Here is a 26,550-nt window from a genome sequence, read left to right as displayed (position 1 = left end):
ATGAAGAAGTTCGAAGAAGTTTTGGGCATTATTGGAGAATTCGGACTTTATCAGAAACGAATATTTTTCCTCATATGTATTCCCTTCATATTTTCTGCATTCCATATGGTAATCAGTGTATTCCTGCTTGGAATTCCAAAACACAGGTAAGACTGTTAATTTTATCGAAAACATATTAAACAGCTGGTCGCACGTGTTACATTGAAAATTTTGCATGAAAAGATTTTTTTGTACAAGAGATTAAACAATTATTTTTTACTCTTGGTTGTACACACATAAGATTTGGTGCAGAGAAAACTCCTGATGATATTTCAACTAAAAAAATATCATATATGTATATTACGTTGATAAACATTTTAATACAAAGTACTATTTTACCTTGATGTAATTAAGGTGTGAACATTGTCACCTCCAATTACTTTTGATAAGGTCTCTTATATGTCCAAATGTTGATGAATCCCTATTAAGATAAAATGATACTAGGTATATGTATATGTATGGCTATATTTATTAAAACTTCATTTGTATACAAAATTAAAACACATTTACCAGATATCCCTTTGTTCCTTTTCTACTGTATTTATATAGAGGATTTACCTTTATGTGTCCAATAAGCTACCTGTGGCCGGTTTATATTAAGATTTTAGTTTGTTGTTTGATAAGCTATGAGACAGATACAGGTAAATCCTAGGTGACAGTTCAGACACACAACCAACATTTCCGAATTACTTCACTGTTCAGAATTTTAAGTTCAATGGCTGTGAAATCAAATTCGCTTTCACTTTCTTTGATTTTCAATCCGGAAAGATTTCTTTCTTTTCTTTTTGTTTTACTCAAAACTTTTCCCAGCAGAAAGCACACGGGCTTGTTGATTATCATTTGTCGAATTCAACATCATCATGAAAGTTTAAAAATCGTCCACAAGTGATGCTAAATGCTCATTACTGTCTCATTTACACTATTTAGCCTGTGATCGACGCCGTTTTTATTCCTGACCCCATCCACAAATAACTTAATGCATCATTTAGTTCAGGTGTTGTTTACTTCATACTGTCTGAACCGAGCCTGTAACATCATTATCTTCCCCACTGAAGACATTGCCGATCCATTTTATTTTATTTGCTAAATAATTTAGATCATTTTCTTTCAATAAGTGTCAAATCTGATTGATGTATGTTGATTCCTTATTATACATATATCGAACAATAACAGTAATAACACAACAACCACAAGATTATACATTCGATTCCTTAAGCCTTTCATCAGTAGCCTTGCTCTATAATGTTTTGTAAATATCTCACTTACAGTGTTGATATGCCTAGTAGTTCCATTGTCAGCATCCGAACTCGATGAAGTAGAAGACGTTTTCTCTGTCGGAAAACATGATTTTGTTCTTCTTGTACTTTTCCATGAGTCTCCTTGGAAATCTATATATTTGCTTATATTTTGCTATAATCAATTTTGAGCTAAAACTATGGTTTCCTTAACATATCGGTATTCTTTAATGATTAAGCAAAAATCTGACGACATCATCAGCAGGAATGATCTACCTTAAAGGGATGTGTAAGCATGTAAAAAGGTAAAGCTATCCCTTCTAACCTGGCAAAAAATATATTTGCGAACAAAAGCACCGACAGATGCATTACATATGTATCCAGAATATCTTCTTCGCCATCTTATTGGTCTGGTTGGGTAAAAAGTATCTGACAAACTAATCATTTCACAAATTTCAAATGTACATGATTTTTTAATGAAAATATCAAAGTAGGGAGAATGGGATTCTATATGGTAATGGGTTCTTTAGCCGACAGACATATGAAGAAAAGTGTAAGACGAGACAAGCGAGTCTTCATTCATGAGTTTACAGAAGAAGCAGAGATAGCAGCAGAAAAAAGAGACATGAAGAGACTCTACAAAATTACAAGAGTACTATCATGGAAAACAAGCAATCTCACTCGTCCTGTCTGACATAACAACTGCGTGATCATTACTGGAGAAGAAGCATATAGAGCAAGATGGGCAGAACGTGTCCATGAGATCTTGAACATAACACCATCACCAGTACCCCTGATATATCCCGGCTAGGCAATAAAACATCAAAATTAACCCACCAAAGAAGCAGGAGATGATGAAAGTCATCAAGTCCCTCAAATCTGGTAAGGAAATAGGACTAGACGGGTTTCCACCAGAAGCCTTGCAGGCAGATATCAAAACAAAGATTTGAGAGACACACACAGTGCAGGAAGATGAGAAGAAAGAATATGTGAATATCAGCCAACTGGAGGGCATCAGCCTCCTCTTCCACAGATAACCATACGCGAAAAAGCTAGAGCGAGTCTCAGAAGGACCAAGCAGAAATGTCTAAGAATCAGTACCGGAAAGACAGAGATTCTACGCATTAACATCTAACAGCGAGTATATGACCAACTTCAGTAGCAGGGTATTAACGAAGTAAATAAACTCCATCTACCTGGACAGCATAGTGAGCAAGGGCGGCAGAGCAGAGAAGGATATTAAGAGCAGCATCAGCAAAGCGTTACAAACCTTCAAACCCTACAACTCCTTTGGCGATCTTCAGCCCTTTCACTTCACAACCACATAAGGATTTCCAACAACTATGTCACATCGACCCTTCTTTAAGGCTCCTTGACAAGGCGTACAACCAAAATCCAACAGGAAAAAACTACATACATTCGTAAATATATGCCTGTGCAATATCCTAAAATAAGGTGGGGAGAGGTCATCGCTAATGAGAAATTTTGGAATTGAAATTAACAAGCACAGGTCGGACACCAATTAGAAAAATAGAAGTGGATTGGGGACGCAATGAGCAATTCACCAGCAAACATAACTTAGCAAGCACTGGACTTCCTTAATTACAGCTAGTAGTCGTTTCGGTAAAGTAGTGTACACAATTCTTTAGTGAATGTCCCAAGGCATCCAGCACGCCACCTTTCGTCGGCCTTTCTCCATCAATTGTCAAGTGTGTATGTTCATAACACCACTCTACCCCCTTTTTCTTTAAATGTCCTATCTTATCACCGTCTTACAAACAGACCACCTGGAATACCGGTCGAAATTCAACCCTCTCTGTACGATTATATCAGACACATGAACAAGGATAGATGAATTGAATTGTGAATCCAATTGATCTTATTTACTTTTGGCTTTACGACCCGTTGGTGCAATTGACATACAATACATACATAAATAGTGTTTCCCTAACAACTGTACACTGTGAACATCAAAAACTATTTATTCATATCAAAATATTGCATCGAATTTTACACATACATGTATATGCTTGATAAGAAATAAATATTAATTTCAATTATTTTCCCGAGAATGTCATCGTAATTTGCATCACATGATCTAGTAATCGTAACATAATTTTCACCGTTACCTCCTTTAACTGTGTGCATGTTCTAACCGACGCCGAAAAACGTTCAATTGTCGTCTGTTTTGCCTTCAACCGACAAACTGACAAAACAAACTGTTGAAGAGATAAACATTTCTCAATTTCTGATTCAGCTGTAGAATGCTGGTGTTCTAGAAATTTGACAACGTTTCATCATTAGCTCGCGCGAGTAATGTTTTATATGTTTGTCCTGGGAGTTTCCGGTTACTGTTAACGTTGCGTCATCACGTGGTACGATAGCTCTGTGTATCCGACATCTTACTGTTGTCTCTACAGTAACAGAGTCCCTATGACATTTTAACAAAGCGTGAAGCGGTATCACAAAAGTGAGTTTTATTCCTCATAACTTACGAAACATACCTAAAGAAATACCACAAAGCACTAGCCATGGTTCATTGATTTCATGTGTGTACACGCGCTCATGGTGTGTACAGCTAATTATCTGTCAGTCGACAGTCAGTCACGTAACAATGACATATACATTGTAAGCACACGTCCTTCTGGACTCAATTTGGCCATATTAACGAGGTCAATATGATATTATTTTTACCGTTTGTTCTGGAAATATGATGACGGATGGCGGTATGCGAGTTTGGCGGTAAAACGGGTGCATTAGCGTGGTAAGGAATCCGTTCTGAAAGAATTCATGGCGGATAAGCCAGTTTGCCGGTATAACGGGTGACAATATAACGGGGGTTTACTGTATATATTGATGAGACAGCAAAAATGAAGTAAATGGGAGAACTAGTTACATAGATACATGTATAGCTCTTATCTTATTGGCTTCACACAAGGAATTTCGAAGACGGTTAAATTCTTTTTGGTTTCTAACAGACAGTATTTGAATAAGTTTGAACACTGAAGGTTGATGCAAATGATGTTTTTGATATAACGAAGTCTAGACCTCGTTCGTATTACTAATTACCATAAAATGATATTCGTCTTCCACCTCAGTACAATGTAGATGTTTCACAAACCTACCTATATCTCCCTTTTGTAATGTTTCTATAACCACCTGTTTCGATTGCCAAAGAGTTTGCAGATAAACGTAGTTTTGTTATATATATTCTTCATTTGTTAGGCATGTGTTTCGTTAGATAAAACTATTAGATAATACAATATGCTTATACAATACAATACTGTTGAGCTTGGTCAAGGATTCTTTGTCGTACGCTTGTTAAAAAACATTTTTACCTTTCGCTTAGCCAAACCTTCCTAAAACATGGAATTCTGAACAACTCTAATACAGAGTAGATCCAAGTAAAATAATTACCAGTGTTTTTGTTCTGTAATAAAACATCAGCACTGTTCGTGTTAAGCAATTTTAACCAATATTTAACATAAAAAGTAACTTCTGTTTTCTCACTATGGACGATTAATTTCCATTTTCGCTATCAATTTCATGATTATCCAATAATTCATGTAAGCCTTCCACAGTTTCAGCACACAGGTCTAAATCGTCAGCGTTCAACATCAGGAACTTTATCGTGTAATATTTACTTCCGGATTTGACTCGTACAATGTCCTTTATCCATAATGATTGGACACGTCACGTGATATAATTTTCTCTTACTGCAGTTTGGGTATTGAATATCTAAACGTATTATTATTCATAATTTAAACATTACGTTTCATGACAAAATTGATGGCGTTTGATTTTATTTCGACGTTTTAATAGCAAGATGGTGGATTCTGAAGAATGGGGGGGGGGGGGGGGGGGGGGGGGGGGGGGGTCGCGATAAAAACAATGAATAAGCTGACAAAATTATTTGTATCTCTTTGTGCAAGAATATATATATAAAAAAAGAAATTAATAAGACTCATAGGAAGTGCGTTTCCTTGCCAACAGTCCTATTAACGACCATGTAGTCATATTAACTTCATTCTACTATACCCTGTCGACAATTAGTCATATTAACTTTATTCTGCTATACCGTGTCGACCATGTAGTCATATTAACTTCATTCTGCTATACCCTGTCGACAATTAGTCATATCAACTTCATTCTACTATACCCTGTCGACAATTAGTCATATTAACTTCATTCTGCTATACCCTGTCGACAATTAGTCATATTAACTTCATTCTGCTATACCCTGTCGACAATTAGTCATATTAACTTCATTCTGCTATACCCTGTCGACAATTAGTCATATCAACTTCATTCTGCTATACCCTGTCGACAATTAGTCATATCAACTTCATTCTACTATACCCTGTCGACAATTAGTCATATTAACTTCATTCTGCTATACCCTGTCGACAATTAGTCATATTAACTTCATTCTACTATACCCTGTCGACAATTAGTCATATTAACTTTATTCTGCTATACCGTGTCGACCATGTAGTCATATTAACTTCATTCTGCTATACCCTGTCGACAATTAGTCATATTAACTTCATTCTGCTATACCCTGTCGACAATTAGTCATATCAACTTCATTCTACTATACCCTGTCGACAATTAGTCATATTAACTTCATTCTACTATACCCTGTCGACAATTAGTCATATTAACTTCATTCTACTATAACCTGTCGACAATTAGTCATATTAACTTCATTCTACTATACCCTGTCGACAATTAGTCCTATTAACTTCATTCTGCTATACCCTGTCGACAATAAGTCATATTAACTTCCTTTTGCTATACCCTGTCGACCATGTAGTCATATTAACTTCATTCTACTATACCCTGTCGACAATTAGTCCTATTAACTTCATTCTGCTATACCCTGTCGACAATTAGTCATATTAACTTCATTTTGCTATACCCTGTCGACCATGTAGTCATATTAACTTCATTCTGCTATACCCTGTCGACAATTAGTCATATTAACTTCATTCTGCTATACCCTGTCGACAATTAGTCATATTTACTTCATTCTACTATACCCTGTCGACCATGTAGTCATATTAACTTCATTCTACTATACCCTGTCGACCATGTAGTCATATTTACTTCATTCTGCTATACCCTGTCGACCATGTAGTCATATTAACTTCATTCTGCTATACCCTGTCGACCATATAGTCATATTAACTTCATTCTGGTACACCCTGTCGACCATATAGTCTTTTAATTTCTTTGTGCTCACGAATCTTCATACAAGTACTTTTTTAATGTTGCATTAGTTCTATCGCTTTTTTACTTTGTTATTCTCTTGTATAGCTTACATTAGGCAAACATGGAGATGAATGTATTTGACCTCACAAAGTCAGCAGGTGTATATATATAATGTCGGTTCCATACTGTGAATGTCCTCAAAATTAAGCGCATTATCAAACTTTAACAAGTTGACGTTATGATGACTTGACGCGTCATCACTTTATTCTATCAAATACCGAAGATTTAGAGAGATTGTAATCATCGCTATCATATTTGAGCTCAATGACTCCACCAGGAAAAGGCGAAAATCATATTAACGCTAAAGATATACTTTTAAAGTATACTAGTTTTGCACTTACCTTGCACTGTCACTCTGGCGCCAGGGCTGATTAAATGTTCAAAATTATGAAATTTATTTAATTATTGTGCTATTTCACATCCTGATCTAGATTCTGACATTTCTTTCGATCGTTTTTAATCGCCCCCTTATTATTAACACTTAAGCTTAAATGTTAATTCTCCATTTCTAGATACATTGTACAATCATGTCTGCTTCCTTCCTCTACCTACGTGATGATATACCTAGCTGTTCCCTTGTCACCACTCTAATTCTCGTTGTGAGAATTTGTCTTAACCCAGATTTGGTCTGGATTTGTATTTCGGGTGTGCGGTGACGGGTGTCGTCGATTAAGCAAAAGACGCTTACTTACACGGAACGCCTGGTCATATTATCCTTGTACATTTTACAAGGGTCTCCATAAAAATCTACGTGTAATCGATTTTGAGGTAGATTTCTGTTACAATTTCGGCTTCCTCTGCTATTCTTATTTATATATACTTGATTAGTTCATAAAACTATAGTTATGTTGTATTTTTTGTTTCATTAAAATCAAATTTTCATTTTGCCTAGTGATTTTCTAACAATTAATTAACTGATTTCCATTTTGCACAAATATAACGCAATCTGCAGTTTATTGAATGACATTATAAAACATTGCACATATATAAAAGAAGCATGTGTATGTCACTGAGTAAAAGGTTATAAAGGAGACAGCAATATCATGTTCCATACTGCTGGATTATACCAGGCACGACAAATAGGGGTATTACTGAATACAGGTTTGTCCATTATTTCTGTCGGCAGCCCATACTTCTATATAAAGGTTGGTCAATTGAAAAGAACTAGCATCACATATTTGATAGACATACTCGGATATCGTATGTCTAGAACAGAACCCCCATCCTCCTATAAGTTAGTTTAAATTACCTTATCTTATCTTAAACCCCGTTTTTGTTATGTTTGAAATGAGTGTTGTATTACGTTCCTGCAATTGCAGATACCAACTCTGACATCAACATCTCGGATTTTCAATGAGAGATGTGTATCATGCCACCTGTACGTACCTGTTATTTGACAAACTATATCCCCAGTGTGAAAATTAAATCCAATGCTTTTTAAATTTCAGATAATTATTGTTTTTTAACCTCGACCACACTAGGGACTCCCTGGGACTGACTTCAACACTGACTCCCTTGGTATACCTCGACCACACTAGGGACTCCCTGAGACTGACTTCAACATTGACTCTCTTGGTATACCTCGACCACACTAGGGACTCCCTGAGACTGACTTCAACATTGACTCCATTGGTATACCTCGAACACACTAGGGACTCCCTGAGACTGACTTCAACATTGACTCCATTGGTATACCTCGACTACACTATAGACTCCATGATACTGACTTCAACATTGACTCTCTTGGTATACCTCGACCTCACTAGGGACTCCCTGGGACTGACTTCAACACTGACTCCCTTGGTATACCTCGACCACACTAGGGACTCCCTGGGACTGACTTCAACACTGACTCCCTTGGTATACCTCGAACACACTAGGGGCTCCCTGAGACTGACTTCAACATTGACTCCCTTGGTATACCTCGATTACATTAGTAACTCCCTAAGACTATCCTCGACTTAACCGTTGACTCATTGGGTATACGTCAACTACACAAGTGACTCCCTGAGACTATCCTTGACTTAACCGCTGACTCATTGGGTACACGTCAACTACACAAGTGACTCCCTGAGACTATCCTTGACTTAACCGTCAACTACACACGTGACTCCCTGAGACTATCCTTGACTTAACCGTCAACTACACACGTGACTCCCTGAGACTATCCTTGATTTAACCGTCAACTACACAAGTGACTACCTGAGACTATCCTTGACTTAACCGCTGACTCATTGGGTACACGTCAACTACACACGTGACTCCCTGAGACTATCCTTGACTTCGATATTGACTTCTTTATTCTACCTCGACGACATTAACATTTCAAACCTTTTTTTTTAAATTTTAATCCAATAGTAACTGCCTTCAACTATACCAATGGGGCTACTCCTAACTGCATAACTGACTTCTTAGGATAATCCTTGACTCCAACATTGACCCCTTTTGGCTTTTCTTGATTCCAACATTGACTCCTGTAAATATTCTTTTCATTAAAATTGACTCCCAGATTCTTTCTATTTATGAGGTCGAGGACATTCTTGTGGCAAAATATGATATATTGAGATAGATATGACTAAACTATGTTCATTTTAAAGTTGAAATTGTTCCTGCATGTTAAATTATGCTTTTCTTCAATCCATCCATATTCTCTAAATAGAAGGATTTTCTGTTAAATGAAACGTAAGGAAGGGTCATTTGAGTGCAGCATTTTATTAATGCAAACTTTACTTATATTACGACAATTGCGAAACAATTAAAATCAATCACGGGTGAAAGCGCTCGAGGATCTTACTGTCTGGGGAAACTGGAGAACCTGGTGAAGACCCACTTTGTCCATCAGGTGACTTCATACCTTTCATGTCCGATCGGGAAATCGAACCCCGGCCGCCTAGGTGAAAGGAAAATATGTTACCACTGTACAACTCGATCACCCATTACACCTCGTACGATAACGATATATGTATCCATATAATACTGTGTTCACTAATGCGTGCCTCCGTTTCAATTCGGACAATATATAAAGTTACTTCACGTTTTGTGTTAGGTGTATATAATCTTGCATAATCAGGTCAGCATGGCATGTCTGTAAGTAGTATCTATTTCAAATGTTATCTGGGCGCAAAGTGAATATAATTATATTACGCAATCCTTTCAACTGTCTTGAAAGAAAAAAAAATCACCACATGTGCTTACTAATCTATTAGTACATTCACACCAGGAGCAGAGAACTCTTACCAATCTACTTATATAATACAGAAGCAGTAGGGCCATAATTCGCAATACAAGCAGAAGGTACAGATACTGGGGAAATATTTTCATGTATTTTGGCCCACTCAAATAGTAGCGCATAACTGAATTTAAAAGGCAATATCAGCGCTAAGATTATTGGTGTTTATTGATTAAAACTATAAATACCGTTAAGGAGTAGTATAATTGGTATGTAGATACCTGTCTATAATTATTTAATACATTTTCACCAGGTGTAAAGATAATTATTATTTTGGCACTTGTTTATCAATATATTTCTATTAGAAATGCAGACCATATGTCTTCACATGCCTAAAAATAGATTTACAGGCAAATAAAAGCCAAAGAAAATAAATAGTATTTTTTTCTTAAGTCGGTAGTCTAATCAACAAATACAAACCAACAACCAAAACAGTCGTATGGACATTTGATAGGGGTGAGGGAAATAATCCCTTTACAAAGACACGCCATGTAATTTGAATAATATTTTTGCCATGATTAACAACAATTTCGCTATTTAAACTTTGATATATCCCATGTAACCGAAATTAAGGATATCTCTATTTGCAGTTTCATTTATCAACATTTGCCAACAGTATAACATACATTCTCACCTACTGTTTTACAATTATCTATCCGTTGATAAAATAGCAAACAGAAAATGGCCGAATATCGGCGTGTTCTCTATTTTTATCGAAATGTGTCAGCATGCCTCCTGAACGGACTCAATAACCACAAGAAAGATATTTAATTTCAGTTCACAGAAACCTTGATGAACTTACATGTTAGAGGTGTCAGGTAAAGAGACCATGGCAGCATTTTATCAGGGACTACCATCTAAAAGTGTCTGCAATATCACAAAGGATGTACAAGCACCCAGTCACTTTGTTGAATAAGTCCTGTCTATGACCTAATTCAGTCACCGACAGTGTTTAATGGTATTGACATTTGGTACACCTCATTTGGTACATTGTACGGTGGTACGTCCTATATTTCGTTTCTTTGTGCAGACAAGTTGACCTTCATGTTTCCTTTCTTTTGAGAACACCAGACTACCTCGTTAGAAATAAAATAGAGAGATGTATATGTAGAAAATAAGTTGGTTCTTTAAAGCGACTAATACCTTAGATTGTGTCCTCAGAAAACAGAGAGTTCAGTCTATCATTAATTAAATAGACCCATTCTGAGCGATACACGAGAGTATACTGTTTTTGTTGTTGTTGTTGTTGTTTTTGTTTTTGTTTTTGTTTTTTTTTTGTTAATTTTTTCCGTGGTTAAAAATCATTGTTCACTTTGACTGTTGCTTGTAAACATGATCATGGTCGATTTATTACGAAGAAAGTCGAATCAGTTATATAGTTCGTCACGTAACGAGGTTAGTTGCTTCTGTCGGAAAGGCCAGAGTAGTTTTCTGATGCGGTTACAATCGCTACATTTTTTTATTCTTCTTATTTTAATGCTAAAGTATATCAAGAACTGTTGCAGTCAATTTGGTTTTATAAATAATTCATGTGATAGTTTTGTAATAAATTTGGAAAATATCGGGGTTTCTCTTGGTGACGTTTAACATTATAGTTGCTTCAAGTTTATTAGAAAGCATATCAATTTCCCAACCGCAACAAGGACATCAAAACAAGCTTACTTGGTATTGTTAAAGCAATATATGTCCCCTACCTGCCCAACTTAAAGTAGTAACAGCGACCTTGTCCCAAAATCCCTTAAACTCAAACTTGTCCGAGATATCTACAGTTATCATTTTGTGAAAGTTGATTAAAACCCCTCAAGGAATGAAGCAGTTAGCGTGCTGACAAACTTTGGCGTTGCGTACATATGTACGTACATGCCGCGCGAAGAGGAAACCGATAATCCCTCTGGTTTAACCGGTATGATACTTATGATAATGATATATTTACGGCAAAGCTCTTTTGTGTCATATTTCCTTCCTTTACCTGGATACAAAATTATCAAAACATGCATTTTCTATTTCTGTCCAGAGCTTAATTATCCCATTCAAAAGGGAAATGCCTACCTTATTATGATGTTAACAAACAAGTGTATTAATAAGAGGGGGTTCGAGACGATGTGATGAAGACTGTATCATTTTGGCTCAATTGCTAATTTCTCTTAATTTGTTTTTATCTAATATGTCTTTTGTAAAATCCTTTGACAAATTACCATTATGATATCCTATTACAACACATACATTGACTGGTGACAAACATGGACGTATACAGTCCATTACATAATTTGCGTCCATGCAGTTTATAGAAGCATCATCTTTATATGATTGCATATTTTGCAAATATTAAAATCAGAAAAAAATTACGTTAGAGTTATAGGAACTTTCGATTGTAACATGTTTTTTAAAGATGATTCATATTATTATCAATCCTTATGATTTTTTTATGTTACAGATGTGCCATACCAGGGTACCCTAACGATACATTTGCCATCCAAAATCCATCTCATGAAGCTTTGGTCAATCGACTCGTGCCGCCGTCTACGGACGAAACCCTCGATTACGCCAAGTGTGACCTGTATGATCGGTCGTACGACGGTGATGATAACTCTACCGACCAAAAGGCCTGTTCGAGTTGGGTTTACGACAAGAGCATCTTCATCAACACCTTCACGTCAGATGTAAGTTCAGATTCAATCGCAGTCGAATTAGCAATTTGATTTTTGGACAATAGGACAAATTAAGAATAGTCTTATTTATAATTTAAATAAATTTATACAGGATTACGAACAAAATCAGTGAATTTAAAAGGAAACCCTACTTTTGATTAAAGGATGAACCTACACAAACTATGAACAAAAGACAATATCTACACCATTGCAACTGTTAAAGGAAAATCAGACCAGGTGCTCCATGATGGAGAACGTTTTCTACTTCGTCGACGACATCAAAGAGCATCAAACAATGTTATGAGCTGAAACCCTCTAGAGACGTTCTCGTTGCATTATAACATCAAATGATATATATGAAAGTTCCCTAAACGTTCCCAAAAAAGAACGTTTCAGATAGTAAGGCATATCGTTTGAAGGGCTTGCCATTCCTGCGGTAAACATAAAACAATAACAATAAACAAACAATTATAAAAAAAAGATTCATAAATCTAAACCTAAAAACTAAAAGTTTTTTTTAAATTCTTTTATTTACATGTATTTTTTTATACTTGGTCTTTTTGTCTTGCACTTTTTCAAGGATCTCCATGTAAGTTTATACTGTTCATATTTTGATTTTGTTTATCAATCCTAAAAACAAACAAAACAAAACAAAAAACATATCGGTTTCGTGTTTGCTGGTTTGTTCTCCCAGTTTGGTTTTGTATTTAATCACGAGTTTTTAGAACATTTTCTTTTTCTTTACAGCAAGACATTGTGTGTGAAGACAAACTTGGGACTTCCCATGCTCAGATGATTTTTTTCGCTGGTGTGTTTGTAGGTGCCCTCGTCCTGGGATCAGTATCGGACATGTATGTATCATCTATCAACATGAAAGACTTGATATAAGCGACGCTGAAGGGCTCCGGCTCCTTTGAAGTAAATGATGTTCACATATCAATTTCCAAATTTTGTCTTCCTTACTAAGACATCCTATAATCGAGTCGAATTTCCATAAAGTAATTTATAATCATGTAACAAACAATAGAAAGGGCATGCGGCTCTCAAAACCCTATACTTACCTAATACAGGTGTGTATAAATTGGAGATGGAACACAGAATCACTACATTCTATGCTAAAACAGTTTTAGAAATATCTTAATCATCAACAAAGGTTTAGGGTATCACGTGTCTGATTACATTTAAGGCACAAATGATCCCTCGTGTCGCAATCTTTCTATTTTGTATGGAAATGAACAAACATGAAACTGTCTCTTGATATTACATTTGGCTATTAAATTCTTTAGAAAGTTAAACGCCTGTTGATTTAAAACTACTGCATTTTCATTATACTCGGAACACTTGCCCCAATCCGGGATTAGATACAACGGGCCCCGTGGCACCGTATGGATGTTACGAATCAAATAATCTACTGTTGATGTCGATTGTTGTATTATGCTTGGTTCCAGCTATTAATACACTGCATCAAGACTGATATATTAAAAGCACCGCCGTCAATGTCATATAATATCAATATTAATATGGTATTCTATGAAAAACGACAGTAGTAGCATCATCGAGCGTCGAACATGTCTGAGTTTATATCAGCCAGCACCGAACATGTCCAAGTTTATATCACCTTGCATCGAACATATCTGAGTTTATATCACCTTGCATCGAACATATCTGAGTTTATATCACCCAGCATCGAACATGTCTGAGTTTATATCACCCAGCATCGAACATGTCTGAGTTTATATCAGCCAGCATCGAACATGTCTGAGTTTATACCACCGAGAATTGAACACATCTGAGTTCATATCACCGAGGAATGAATATTTCTGAGTCCATATCACTCAGCATCGAACATAGCTGAGTTCATATCACGGATAATCGAACAAATCTGAGTTTATATCACGGAGAATCGGACATATCTGAGTTTATATAACTGAGCATCGAACATGTCCGAGTTATTGTCACCAAGAATTGAACATATCTGTGGTTATATCACCGCGAATTGAACATATCTGAGTTCAAATCACCCAGCCTCGAACATATCAGAGTTAATGTTTTCTAATGAGTTCGGGATGTGGACCACGTGGTCGATTCATGTGTAACCGTTAAAAGTCATTTTAATGTCCCCGATGATCATATTACCAATTCACTGCACGCCTTCGATATGTGTACACTGTCGTTGTATAGAAATTAATACATATAGACTCGAGTTGCACATTAAAATGCAAAACGTCACGGACATTTATTTGTCAAAATTGAAAGGAACTCTTATTCCATCCTCATGTAATTAGAAACCCGGTGTGCTTAGTACTATTGAACACGGTGTTTGTTGATATTAACATGTCATTTGAGCTGCCAATCTGGGGCATGTTTTACTTTAGAATTTAGAGCAATTTTAAAAGATGTCTTATCCTTGACATTTTTTATTTAACGATCTGTCAAATGGAGAAATTTTATCTGGCTTAATATTTGATTTACTACTCTAAAAGTGATTTAAAGGGGTGATTTATTAGGGCGATAGAGAGTCTGATTTTATAATAATACTGAATTACTGAAAAATGTAACTTGTAAATAGAGGATCTGTCATGAGTTTCCCTTCATATTAGATTTATGATACGAGTTTTGAATTTTTTATTTTTGCGAGCCTCTGGCGAGCAAAAATAAAAAAAATTCTAAACGAGTATCATAAATCTAATATGAAGGGAAACGAATGACAGATTCTTTTTATCATATGACGTTTTCTTTCATCGTTCCCCATCAAAAACTGATTTTTTCTTTTGCCTTGAATCGTCACATCTCAACCAAATCACCCGAACCTTCGAAGTAGGTCAATTATACCGACGAGAGAAGAAATAGTTCTAACACAACTGACTCTTGAAAAGGATTCATTTTATTAACTACACGTCTCAAAACAAAATTTCAGCATTTTTTCATTTAATCTATAATAGATAAATTGTCCTTGGTGTTTGAAACAATGAGGAAAATATTTTAGTTTGAAAGTTCATGAGCGACTGTTTTTGATGTGACGAAGCCGTGACGTCACTTGGCGCGATAATGGAGGCTTCGTTGTACAAATGTCTATTCGCTGTCGCTGTCGTACAGAACCATTGTACGGCGCCTTTTCACTGCTTTGTGTTTATCCTCGTCCTTGCGGGAGTTTTTGGAGATGTGAAATGTTCCACCGTGAATATTCCCACTGAACATTGTGTTCAGACTGCCGTGAAAAGCGACTTTGGATGCCGATTTGTTGGCAGTGTTGTTTGTTTTGACATTACACGTGTTTGTCGACGACAGTGTCAGCATGTTATTCTGAGTAACCGTTGAAGGCAAGTTGTAACAAACTACATTGCCGTTTTTCATGAGGATTTTATTAAATAATGTTATTATTTGTTTATTTAAAAAGAATCTAGACTAGATATGTCTCATCGGACAACGCAACCGCAATTTTCTATCGGAGCTGAAATATGTTACTAGGGGTCATAAAATAGATGTTTGCCAGGCCTAATTTAACATCTTATAGTATAAATATAATTAAAAAACTTAGGATGTTTACATCTTGGATTTTATCTTTGATTGTACAATATGTTATGTTGATAGACCAATTTGTCGTTCAGTTGATTTTTTTTCAAAGTTTACAAGCACTAGTCGCCATTTTTACGAGTCGTAGTAAAAAGAAGTAGGTCGTTCCCACGCGTATGAATACAGTTCTCACGGAACCAGCCAATCAGCGTAGCGAAAGGTGTTATTACACTAGTGTCATAAAGAAAATTTATGTGATGGGTTTATGACACCGTATATAACGGTAGTCATATGATAAATCTGATATACATGTATACTAGTATATAACCAATGAACCAATTTTTGCTCTAAATATCATGATAGTACAACAGCAAGAAGGTAATTTTATTACTGGTATTAAAAAGAATGTTATGAGTTGAAACAACAACTACCTAAACAAAGTAAAACTAAAATAAAAACAATCAAAATAATATATAATCATAATTATCTTTATCATATGACTACCGTTATATACGGTGTCATAAACCCATCACATAAATTTTCTTTATGACACTACTTCGAAGGTTCGGGTGATTTGGTTGAGATGTGACGATTCAAGGCAAAAGAAAAAATCAGTTTTTGATGGGGAACGATGAAAGAAAACGTCATATGATAAAAAGAATCTGTCATTCGTTTCCCTTCATATTAGATTTATGATACTCGTTTAGAATTTTTTTTATTTTTGCTCGCCAGAGGCTCGCAAAAATAAAAAATTCAAAACTCGTATCATAAATCTAATATGAAGGGAAACTCATGACAGATCCTCTATATATCACATATACAAAAAAATATTTATTATTTTAATGTTTATTAATGAACTTCTATACAACCTGAAAGCCAGTTTAGGAGTGAGACTTGTAAGTAAGGGAGGTGTCAGATTTACTTGGAATATTCCCTAAATATTGGGCGGATACAGATTATATATATAAATATCTTTACTAGCCTAGTTTACCATATCATACAACCATGTCATAAATATTGTGAGACACGTGCGTTTAAATATTGTGATGTCAAATATACTTAAGTACGTCACAATGAATCTATAGTTACACGCTTATGACTCTTCAGATAAAAGCGTATATTTCGAGTCGAAATTCGCCTGTCTTATAAAAAATAGTTTTAAAAATACATATTCGAATAACCACAAGTCATGTGATAGACAGAATCTTACACTAGAGGTTGTATAAACTAAATATCAAATACCAAGATCGATACACATTTATATTTCATAACAACCTTTCTTTCTTGTAAGGGGTATTCTTCTTACATCCCCTTGTTGTTTACTTTGTTTAGGCCAGGAAGCAAGAGATTGTACGTATACGCATTCCTGCACTCTCTTGCGCATTTTACAAATATCCATAACAAATAATGATCATATTAAGGTTTACGGATTGATTAATTACATGAACCTTGAATTTTCTAAACAGAATTGGACGAAAGAAGACTTTGTGCCTGTCATTTTTGCTACTTTTTGGAACAACACTTGGTGTGACATGGGCTCCAGATTTCATCACCTTCTGTGTTCTTCGGTTCTTTGTTGGAGCCTCATGCGCAGGGATGTTCATGACTGCCTTTGTTATAGGTATCTAGTTACGCTCATGTAATGTTTCTATGGGAAATAAGCGATCTTCTCTCCCAAACATTTAAAGTAGCAAAGTATTTATGATGAATATTGCCTCCATTAGAATCAATTATATAATGAATTCTTTGGTTACAATGGTGATATTTATATAAATATCTGTACAAATATATTAAGTTATCATTATCAATTGTGTCTTGCTTAGGTATGGAGATGGTTGGTCCCTCCAAGCGTGTGTGGACCGGTATAATCGTTGATTTCTTCTTTGCCATTGGAATGGTCATCCTTGGATTGGTGGGATACGCCTTCAAGGAGTGGAAGTCCATTGAGATCGCCTGTTCTGCACCAATCGTCCTCTTTCTGCTATACTGGTGGTAAGTATCTATAATTTTAGAGGCAAATAAAGCGAAGTCATACAAAACATGCCCTGACCACCTGACCATATCATAATGATATATGTAATACCTTCAACTCGCGCTAAAGTCTTTTTTCTAAGTGATGTATGGTTCGATTAATCAAGTCTATGTGCATTGTATTAAAGGCTTGTTCCCGAGTCACCGAGATGGCTGATCAGTCAGGGTAAAATCGAGGAGGCCAACAAGATCATACAGAAGGCGGCCAAGGTAAACAAGGTGACGATTCCAGAGAAAATCCTCACTGCTGACTCCATAGATGAACCGGAGGCTGGTCGTATATGGCACCTGTTTACGTCACGTGTTCTCCTTATAAGGACACTCATCATCTTCTTTAATTGGTACTTCAGTTATGTTGTTATTTTCCGTTGACTGATGCTTTCATGATATTTTAATCAAAATCGTACTAATGAGACACTTAATGGAGATTACAAAATTACAGGGATATATTTATATATATTATGTACATCGTGATGTATTAATCTATAAATTGTTCTAAAAAGATACTATGGTAATTCTAACAATGAATGTCATTTTTAAGCATGTTGCTTCATAATAAAAATGCTGAAGCATTAACGATGAATAATCAAACACCAAGACATATTTTTTATCAAACTTCACAGGCTGGTGGTTGTCATGGGATATTATGGACTTTCACTAAACACTGGAAACCTCGGAGGCGATTTCTACGTGAACTTCATAGTGTCTGGCCTGGTCGAGTTTCCCGCCTACACGTTATGTATCGTGCTGCTTGACAGAGTGGGCAGGCGACTTCTCCATGCCACATGCATGATAAGCGGTGGTATAGCATGCATCATTACTATCTTCCCGATGTTGTACGCAGATGAAAGTACGTTATCATTGTTCAGTATCCATGGTGTTGTAATAAGATTATTTATGGGAAACACGACCCACTGCGTGTTGATTCGTAACAAGAATGCTCTGTGCAGAATCGGAGACTCTGTTCCGTGTCTTTTTTTCCAGGGACATTAAAGTGACCAAAGTAAATCTGCTGCTCCAATTGTAACATTTGGGTTCTTCTTTCTGCCCTTCGTTGTTCTGGTGTGTTCCTTTCTTTCCTCCCTGCTGTCTTTTTGTGTGGGTATATTTCAATGTGTATCCTTGCCCTTCACCCCCACCCCACCCCACCCCAACCCCTCCTCGTGATCCTGGTTGTTGGTGTATCCTTGTCACCCCTCCTCTCATGACTCTGGCTGTTGCAGGGACGTTAATCTTTTAAAACCAAAAAACAAAAATGTTAATCTATGTAAATAATACTTGTTATTTAGTTAACGCAATTACATTCGTTGTTGAAAGTTGCATCGTATTTTATTCAAGAGACACTTTTATTATGAGGATTGCTGCCTGCACCATTGATAAATTCGTTGCTAACTGTTCTTACTACTCAAGCTTTGTGTAATATAATAATACTTGTTGTCACTTCTATGGCATAATATAGCCACAGTAATACGTAAACAAAGTCAGGAAATACCAAATTATGTTAAACATATAACTGCTTAATGTCTCGATACATATTTTCGTAGGCTTAGAACCAATCACCATTACTTTGGCTATGCTGGGAAAGCTTGGGATATCCGCCGCCTTCGCAATTATCTACGTGTGGTCAGCGGAGTTGTTCCCGACTGTTGTCAGGAACGCCGGAATGGGCGCGAGCTCCTCGTGCGCTCGTATAGGGGGAATGATCGCACCATACATTGCCGACCTGGTATGTAGTAGGTTATCAAATGTGCAAATTCATGTATTGCAATATTATGTTATAGTTAAATTCCATGCAAACACACGCTGTAACCACTGTTTAAGCGACACCATTGTATCATTATTCTGCATCGTAGTATTTAAAAACTGTATAGATTTCAACAGTCCGAAATTTAGCTGTACTTTTGTGCTATTTACAAAACAATTACTGTTGGTCAAATAGTACTAAAAGCACAATTTTTTCAACTGTACCAGAAATGCCATTGACCTGTCGATAATAGAAGGCAGACTATTCTTGTTAAATGTTGCTACTAATACCATCTTTGTGTTTTGATGATATATGTATTTAAACTTGTACTGATATATTTTAGTAAGAAAGTAGTACCTGTGTTGTTTGTCTATTTAATGACCATGCTTAGTTCATATTGGTAGAACCCTGCAAATGAGCATATTTTGTTAGACATATATATGATGCTATACATGAAATTTTTATATAATATTTGTTACATCTTTTGATATTAGAGTAAGGTGATCGACGGTAATCTAGGACGAGCTGTACCCTTGGTAATTTTTGGTGGAGCGTCAGTTATTGCTGGAGTAATGTCCCTTTGGCTTCCGGAAACTAAAAGCAGAGAACTTCCTGAAACACTTGAAGATGCTAGAAAATTCGGTAGAAAGAAGTAAGTATACTTAATTTTTCTATATCAATTATATGTTAATCAATGGTATTCATCATTGTAAAATTGCTATAATCATTGTTCATCATTGGGCAGTTGGATTATACATACTTGTACATAGATGTCATTCAGTAATGTCCTATACCTAACCCATGATAAATACATTTTCTTCATGCAGACTGGCATTATCCTTTTTTCCCTAAACCATACACTTTGTTCACTTTGTTTTTGTTTCGTGTTATTCTTCAACAAACTTCCTTGACACTACATGAATCTATCTTTTCATCCATGCCAAACCTTTTTTGTACATCCAAAAAAAGAGTTATCATCCTTTATTGTCTTTCCATAGCCGCTCCATTACCTCGAAATGACATATATTTGTATTAAATATTGCTACCCTTATGTCGTCGGTGAAGCCTTCCTACTTATATATTATGTACCTAAGCAAGTGGTCTGATTCGTTACCTTATCAACACTTCTTTTGTGTAAGCCTGGATCATGTTCAGAGACTGAAGCTTGTTTGTTGCAAAAAGTTGACTCGCAAAGACAACAAAAATTATATTGTTGTTAAAAGGTCATTTATTGAATGACTGATTAACTCTTGCGAGTCCACACTATATCATTATTCAACATGAATAATGTTTGGTGTTATGGGAAAACACTGAATATAATGATGTAGCAACAAAGATGGGCTACAAATGATTGCAGGTCTGGCGCTAGAACAAACATTAAGGTGGGGATAAAAAGGGGTGGGTTTTTCAAACACAAATGTCCGCAGCATGTGAATAGTTGAAAACGCGTGGATACGCACGGAAATATTTTACTAATGTAAGATGGCGGTGCGTGGCCAGAATCCGCGCTGGGCAGTGATCATCTCGAATTGGTCCGTAGAATACACGCCTTATACGATTGGTCAATCGGAGCTATCACGGCAAGGGTCATGCTGACCCCCATGCACTGATCACGCGTGATGACTCCCTAAGGGATAAGGCATGCATGTCCAAAAACACGTGATAGATAAAATAGCTACAGCTGGTCAGCAACTGGGAGGTGACCACTGACTGAAAATAATAACCTCTTAATATCATAATCTAGAGCCAGCCTCATATTAGTTAACAATACATATAGATTCACATAGTATCAAAACAATTAAAATGTTAAAAGGACAAAGAGAGGGAAAAACCCATCTTAAACAAATGTATTTATTTCCAATAAATTATATTTGTGTAAGCGTGGCTCATGTTCAGAGACTGAAGCTTGTTCGTTGCAAAAAGTGACTCGCAAAGACAACACAAATTATATTGTTGTTAAAAGGTCATTTGTTGAATAACTGATGAACTCTTGCAAGTCCACAATATATCATTATTCAACATGAATAATGTTTGCTGTTATAGAAAAAAACAGAGAGAGTGTATTTACTGAATATAATGATGTAGCAACAGAGATGGGGTACAAATGATGGCACCGATGATGAGTATTAGATACATGCAATAGACTGTAAATACAGTCCATGTAGATCAATGTTCATCATCATCCCAACCAAAGCTCTGAACATGTAACTTAATAATAGCTATAGTATGCCCAATACACCATGCTATCATAGGTGGACAGGCACATTCTGGCCCCACATATGAAATGAAAGCATGAACATTCTGAACCCACATATCTGTAATAATACAATTAACAAATTGATAATGCAATAGATAACCAATATATCACACTTCTTTTGTATATAAGTCTTACAGTTGCGGAGCAAGATTTTCGTTATCTCTTCAGTACTCCATTATTCCTGCTTGTTATGTCCAATAATTACAGTTTTCCAGTAATCAGGTTTTAAAATATTATTTCCAATAATGTACAGCATCGTCTTTATGTTTTGATGACTTTCGATTGTCTTTTCAGACCGTCAGAAAAATACGAATCGAAGCTCGACTTTGACAACAAGGGATTTGATCACGAGTCAAATATCGCTTACGGCACCAATGGAGTGTACACGGTCAAGTTATAAAAAATGCCAGAAAGTCGATCGACCCAGAGGGTGAGGTCGATTGCTTCACGTGTTTATAAACTTTTATTAAACATATTTACGTGACATGCGCAGAGGAAGGACAAACTAATACGAGAACCATTAACTGATGTTGTCAGTACCAATAACTGTTATTGTGAGTACCATTAACTGATGTTGTCAGTACCAATAACTGTTATTGTTAGTACCATTAACTGATGTTGTCAGTACCAACAACTGTTATTGTGAGTACCATTAACTGATGTTGTCAGTACCAATAACTGTTATTGTTAGTACCATTGACTGATGTTGTCAGTACCAATAACTGTTATTACGAGTACCATTTACTGATGTTATCAGTACCAATAACTGTTATTGTGAGTACCATTAACTGATGTTGTCAGTACCAATAACTGTTATTGTTAGTACCATTAAATGATGTTGTCAGTACCAATAACTGTTATTGTGAGTACCATTAACTGATGTTGTCAGTACCGATAACTGTTATTGTCAGAACCATTAACTGATGTTGTCAGTACCAATAACTGTTTTGTCAGAACCATTAACTGATGTTGTCAGTACCAATAAATGTTAATACGAGTATCATTAACTGATGTTGTCAGTACCAATAACTGTGATTGTCAGAACCATTAACTGATGTTGTCAGTACCAATAACTGTTATTGTTAGTACCATTAACTGATGTTATCAGTACCAATAACTGTTATTACGAGAACCATTAACTGATGTTGTCAGTACCAATAACTGTTATTGTGAGTACCATTAACTGATGTTGTCAGTACCAATAACTGTTATTGTTAGTACCATTAAACGATGTTTTTAGTATCAGTAACTGTTATTATTAATATTAGTAACTGTTATTATTAGTATCCGTAACGTTATTATTAGCATCAGTAACTGTTATTATTAGCATCAGTAACGTTATTATTAGTATCAGTAACGTTATTATTAGTATCCGTAACGTTATTATTAGTATCAGTAACTGTTATTATTAGCATCAGTAACGTTATTATTAGTATCAGTAACGTTATTATTAGTATCCGTAACGTTATTATTAGTATCAGTAACTGGTATTATTAGTATCAGTAACTGGTATTATTAGTATCAGTAACTGTTATTATTAGTATCAGTAACTGTTGTTATGAGTTAACTGAAGTTGTCGGTACCAGTTACTGTTATTGTGAGTACCGGTAACTGTTATTATGGGTATCATTAACTGGTGTTATCAGTAGATTTTAAAGTACACGAGGAATTTGATTGTTAATTTTTTCCTTTTCCCAATGATTGTATAATTAACTAACACGAAAGAGAAATGCATTGTGTTGTATCAAGCATTTAGGTAAAGGGGCGATATATCTGATACCACTTGATATTGTTATATATATAATATATAGTCAGACACAGTAATACATACTTATGGAAGCTCGCATCACTAATCTGAATACCATGTCTATATATAATACCTGGTCCATCTAAAACAAGAATTATGATTGTATGTATTCTTTATAAAATTATATGAGTTGGTTGGTGGGTTTCTTTTATAAGTGATTACATTGTTTATGGAATATTTCATAACTAACATCAAATATCCTTGAACCATAAAACATACGCTACATTAACATATCATAAATTACGCTGGTCCAATGGAAGTATAATGTTTCTTTTAATGAACTACTATGTATGTGCATGTAACAATTTCATGGCAAGAATTAAAGTTATTTTTACACATACTATTGTCATATAACATTTAATTCCACTAGATATTGTCCTGTTTACATAATTAAAATATCACTAGTAATGAGGTATTTGTTGTTATTTTCATACAAGCTTGTTGCGGGATTTGTACGGGTATGAGGTTGAAAATTAGCTACCGTTGAAAATGGAGTCAAATTTCAACGTTGGATATGGAAACCGAAATGCCATTGAAAAACGACAGCCCTTCAGGGGTCAATCTATTGGTGTTCTATTGAATGGTCACAAGCTGAATGACTAGGTTTTGACCTCACAAACTCGACCCTATCAACTTGTCCCGACCAACTCGACATTACCAATTCGACCCCACTATTCGACCCAACCAGCTTGAGCTGATCATATATACTTACATATATGGAAATTGGTCAAAATGGTCACACTGTCCTCTTAGTGCCGAAATTCAATTGACCATATCGACCTGGCTGAGGCGTCGTACGGTTGACAGGGGGCGTATTGTTACATGACATTCGCCATTATGCCTGATCGTTTAAAGTTCAACAACGCTATTCCCTGTGATAGGTTTTAAATGACCATGAACTTCCGACCAAAAGATGCTTAGATTTGTAACTAAGAAACCTTATTAATGACAATATAAGGTCCATTTGAGAGTGTGTGGCTTTATTTTAACCACTGAGTCTGTCGGTCAAGCGGACGAAATTGGGTCAACTGGTAATACCCCATTTGTATTGCATCTTCCGGTTTTGCCGAGCACGACTGAAACCACTTAACAATAGAAATAATTTCGGTAATTCCTTCGGTTATTATCAAGGTTACTTTACATGTATAGTTTTGTTCATGTCATGCAACTGTCGAATATTTCTGTGAACATAATCAATTGAAACATGACCCCCCCCCCCCCCCCCCCCCCCCCAAAAAAAAAAAAAAACAATCAACGAGCGATAGATTTAGAAGCTTGTCTATAGAAGCATTTCGAATATGATGCTGAAAACCACTTTACTTAAATGGATGAGGGAAAATATAGAAAAAAAAAAATAAAAAAAATTTGGCAAACAAAGAATAGACGAAGGCGAATGAAGGCCTGTCATAACGGAGACTTTCATGGCCGGTCATAACGAAGACATTCCTGGCCGGTCATAACGAAGGCTTTCATGGCCTGTCATAACGAAGACTTTCATGACCGGTCATAACGAAGGCTTTCATGACCGGTCATAACGAAGACTTTCATGATCGGTCATAACGAAGACTTTCATGGCCTGTCATAACGAAGACTTTCATGACCGGTCATAACGAAGACTTTCATGACCGGTCATAACGAAGACTCTCATGGCCGGTCATAACGAAGACTCTCATGGCCTGTCATAACGAAGACTCTCATGGCCGGTTATAACGAAGGCTTTCATGACCGGTCATAACGAAGACTTTCATGGCCGGTCATAACGAAGACTCTCATGGCCGGTCATAACGAAGACTCTCATGGCCGGTCATAACGAAGACTTTCATGACCGGTCATAACGAAGACTTTCATGGCCGGTTATAACGAAGGCTTTCATGGCCGGTCATAACGAAGACTTTCATGGCCGGTCATAACGAAGACTTTCCTGGCCAGTCATAACGAAGGCTTTCATGGCCGGTCATAACGAAGGCTGTCATAGCCGGTGATAACGCAAGCTGTCATAGCCGGCCATGACATATCGCATGCTACTGCGTTCTGCAGTATACACTAATATTGATATGTACTTTACTTTGGTGAGTGCTTGTAAAGTCATGTACATTTAATTACGAAATTATTTTTATGTTTGTATCATGATTTCAGAAATGCAAAAATGTCGATTGATGGGCGTGGCGGTGATTTATTTATTTTTATATTTTAAGTGTTACCTATGCATAAACAAAACGAATAAACTATTGCAAACTATATTTACATTCTGTTTGGAGACACGAGTAAGTTCAACATTAAACGTGTGTCCTTGATACAATATCGGATAAGTAATACATATCAATTTAACAGTAAATATTTACTGCCAATCATCAATATTGTAGCGGACATTCAACAACGCCTTGGTCAGTTAATGATCCTGTGCAAGTACAACTGCACCATCCTCATATGCTAACGTAATATATGACCTATATCTCCCTCACATACTGACGTAGCATCTGACCTACATCTCCCTCAAATACTGACGTAACATACATCACCCTCACATACTGACATAACAACTGACCTACATATCCCTCATATACTGACGTAAAATCTGACCTACATCTCCCTCACATCATGACGTAGCATCTGACCCACATATCCCTCACATACCGACGTAACATCTCACCTACAACCCCCTCAGATACTGCCGTAACATCAAATAAACACCTCCCACCACATACTGACGTAATATCCGACCTACATCTCCCTCATATACTGACGTAACATCTGACCTACATCTCCCTCACAT

General features: G+C 36.1%; 1 protein-coding gene across 1 annotated transcript; it reads left to right on the top strand.

Annotated features, from left to right (window-relative positions):
- On the top strand, positions 1–22,446 carry LOC117328330 (organic cation transporter protein-like). The gene is made up of 10 exons (XM_033885856.1): positions 1–146; positions 12,212–12,437; positions 13,173–13,276; positions 17,405–17,552; positions 17,788–17,930; positions 18,098–18,310; positions 18,593–18,819; positions 19,520–19,695; positions 20,208–20,365; positions 22,265–22,446. Exons 1-10 carry the CDS (start codon positions 1–3, stop codon positions 22,368–22,370), a joined length of 1,647 nt encoding a protein of 548 aa, XP_033741747.1. The 3' UTR covers positions 22,371–22,446.
- Positions 22,447–26,550: the final 4,104 nt, after the last annotated feature.

This window comes from Pecten maximus, chromosome 5 (assembly GCF_902652985.1).
Source record: "Pecten maximus chromosome 5, xPecMax1.1, whole genome shotgun sequence".
NCBI lineage: Eukaryota > Metazoa > Mollusca > Bivalvia > Pectinida > Pectinidae > Pecten > Pecten maximus.
This window is presented reverse-complemented; position numbering and strand designations above follow the sequence as displayed.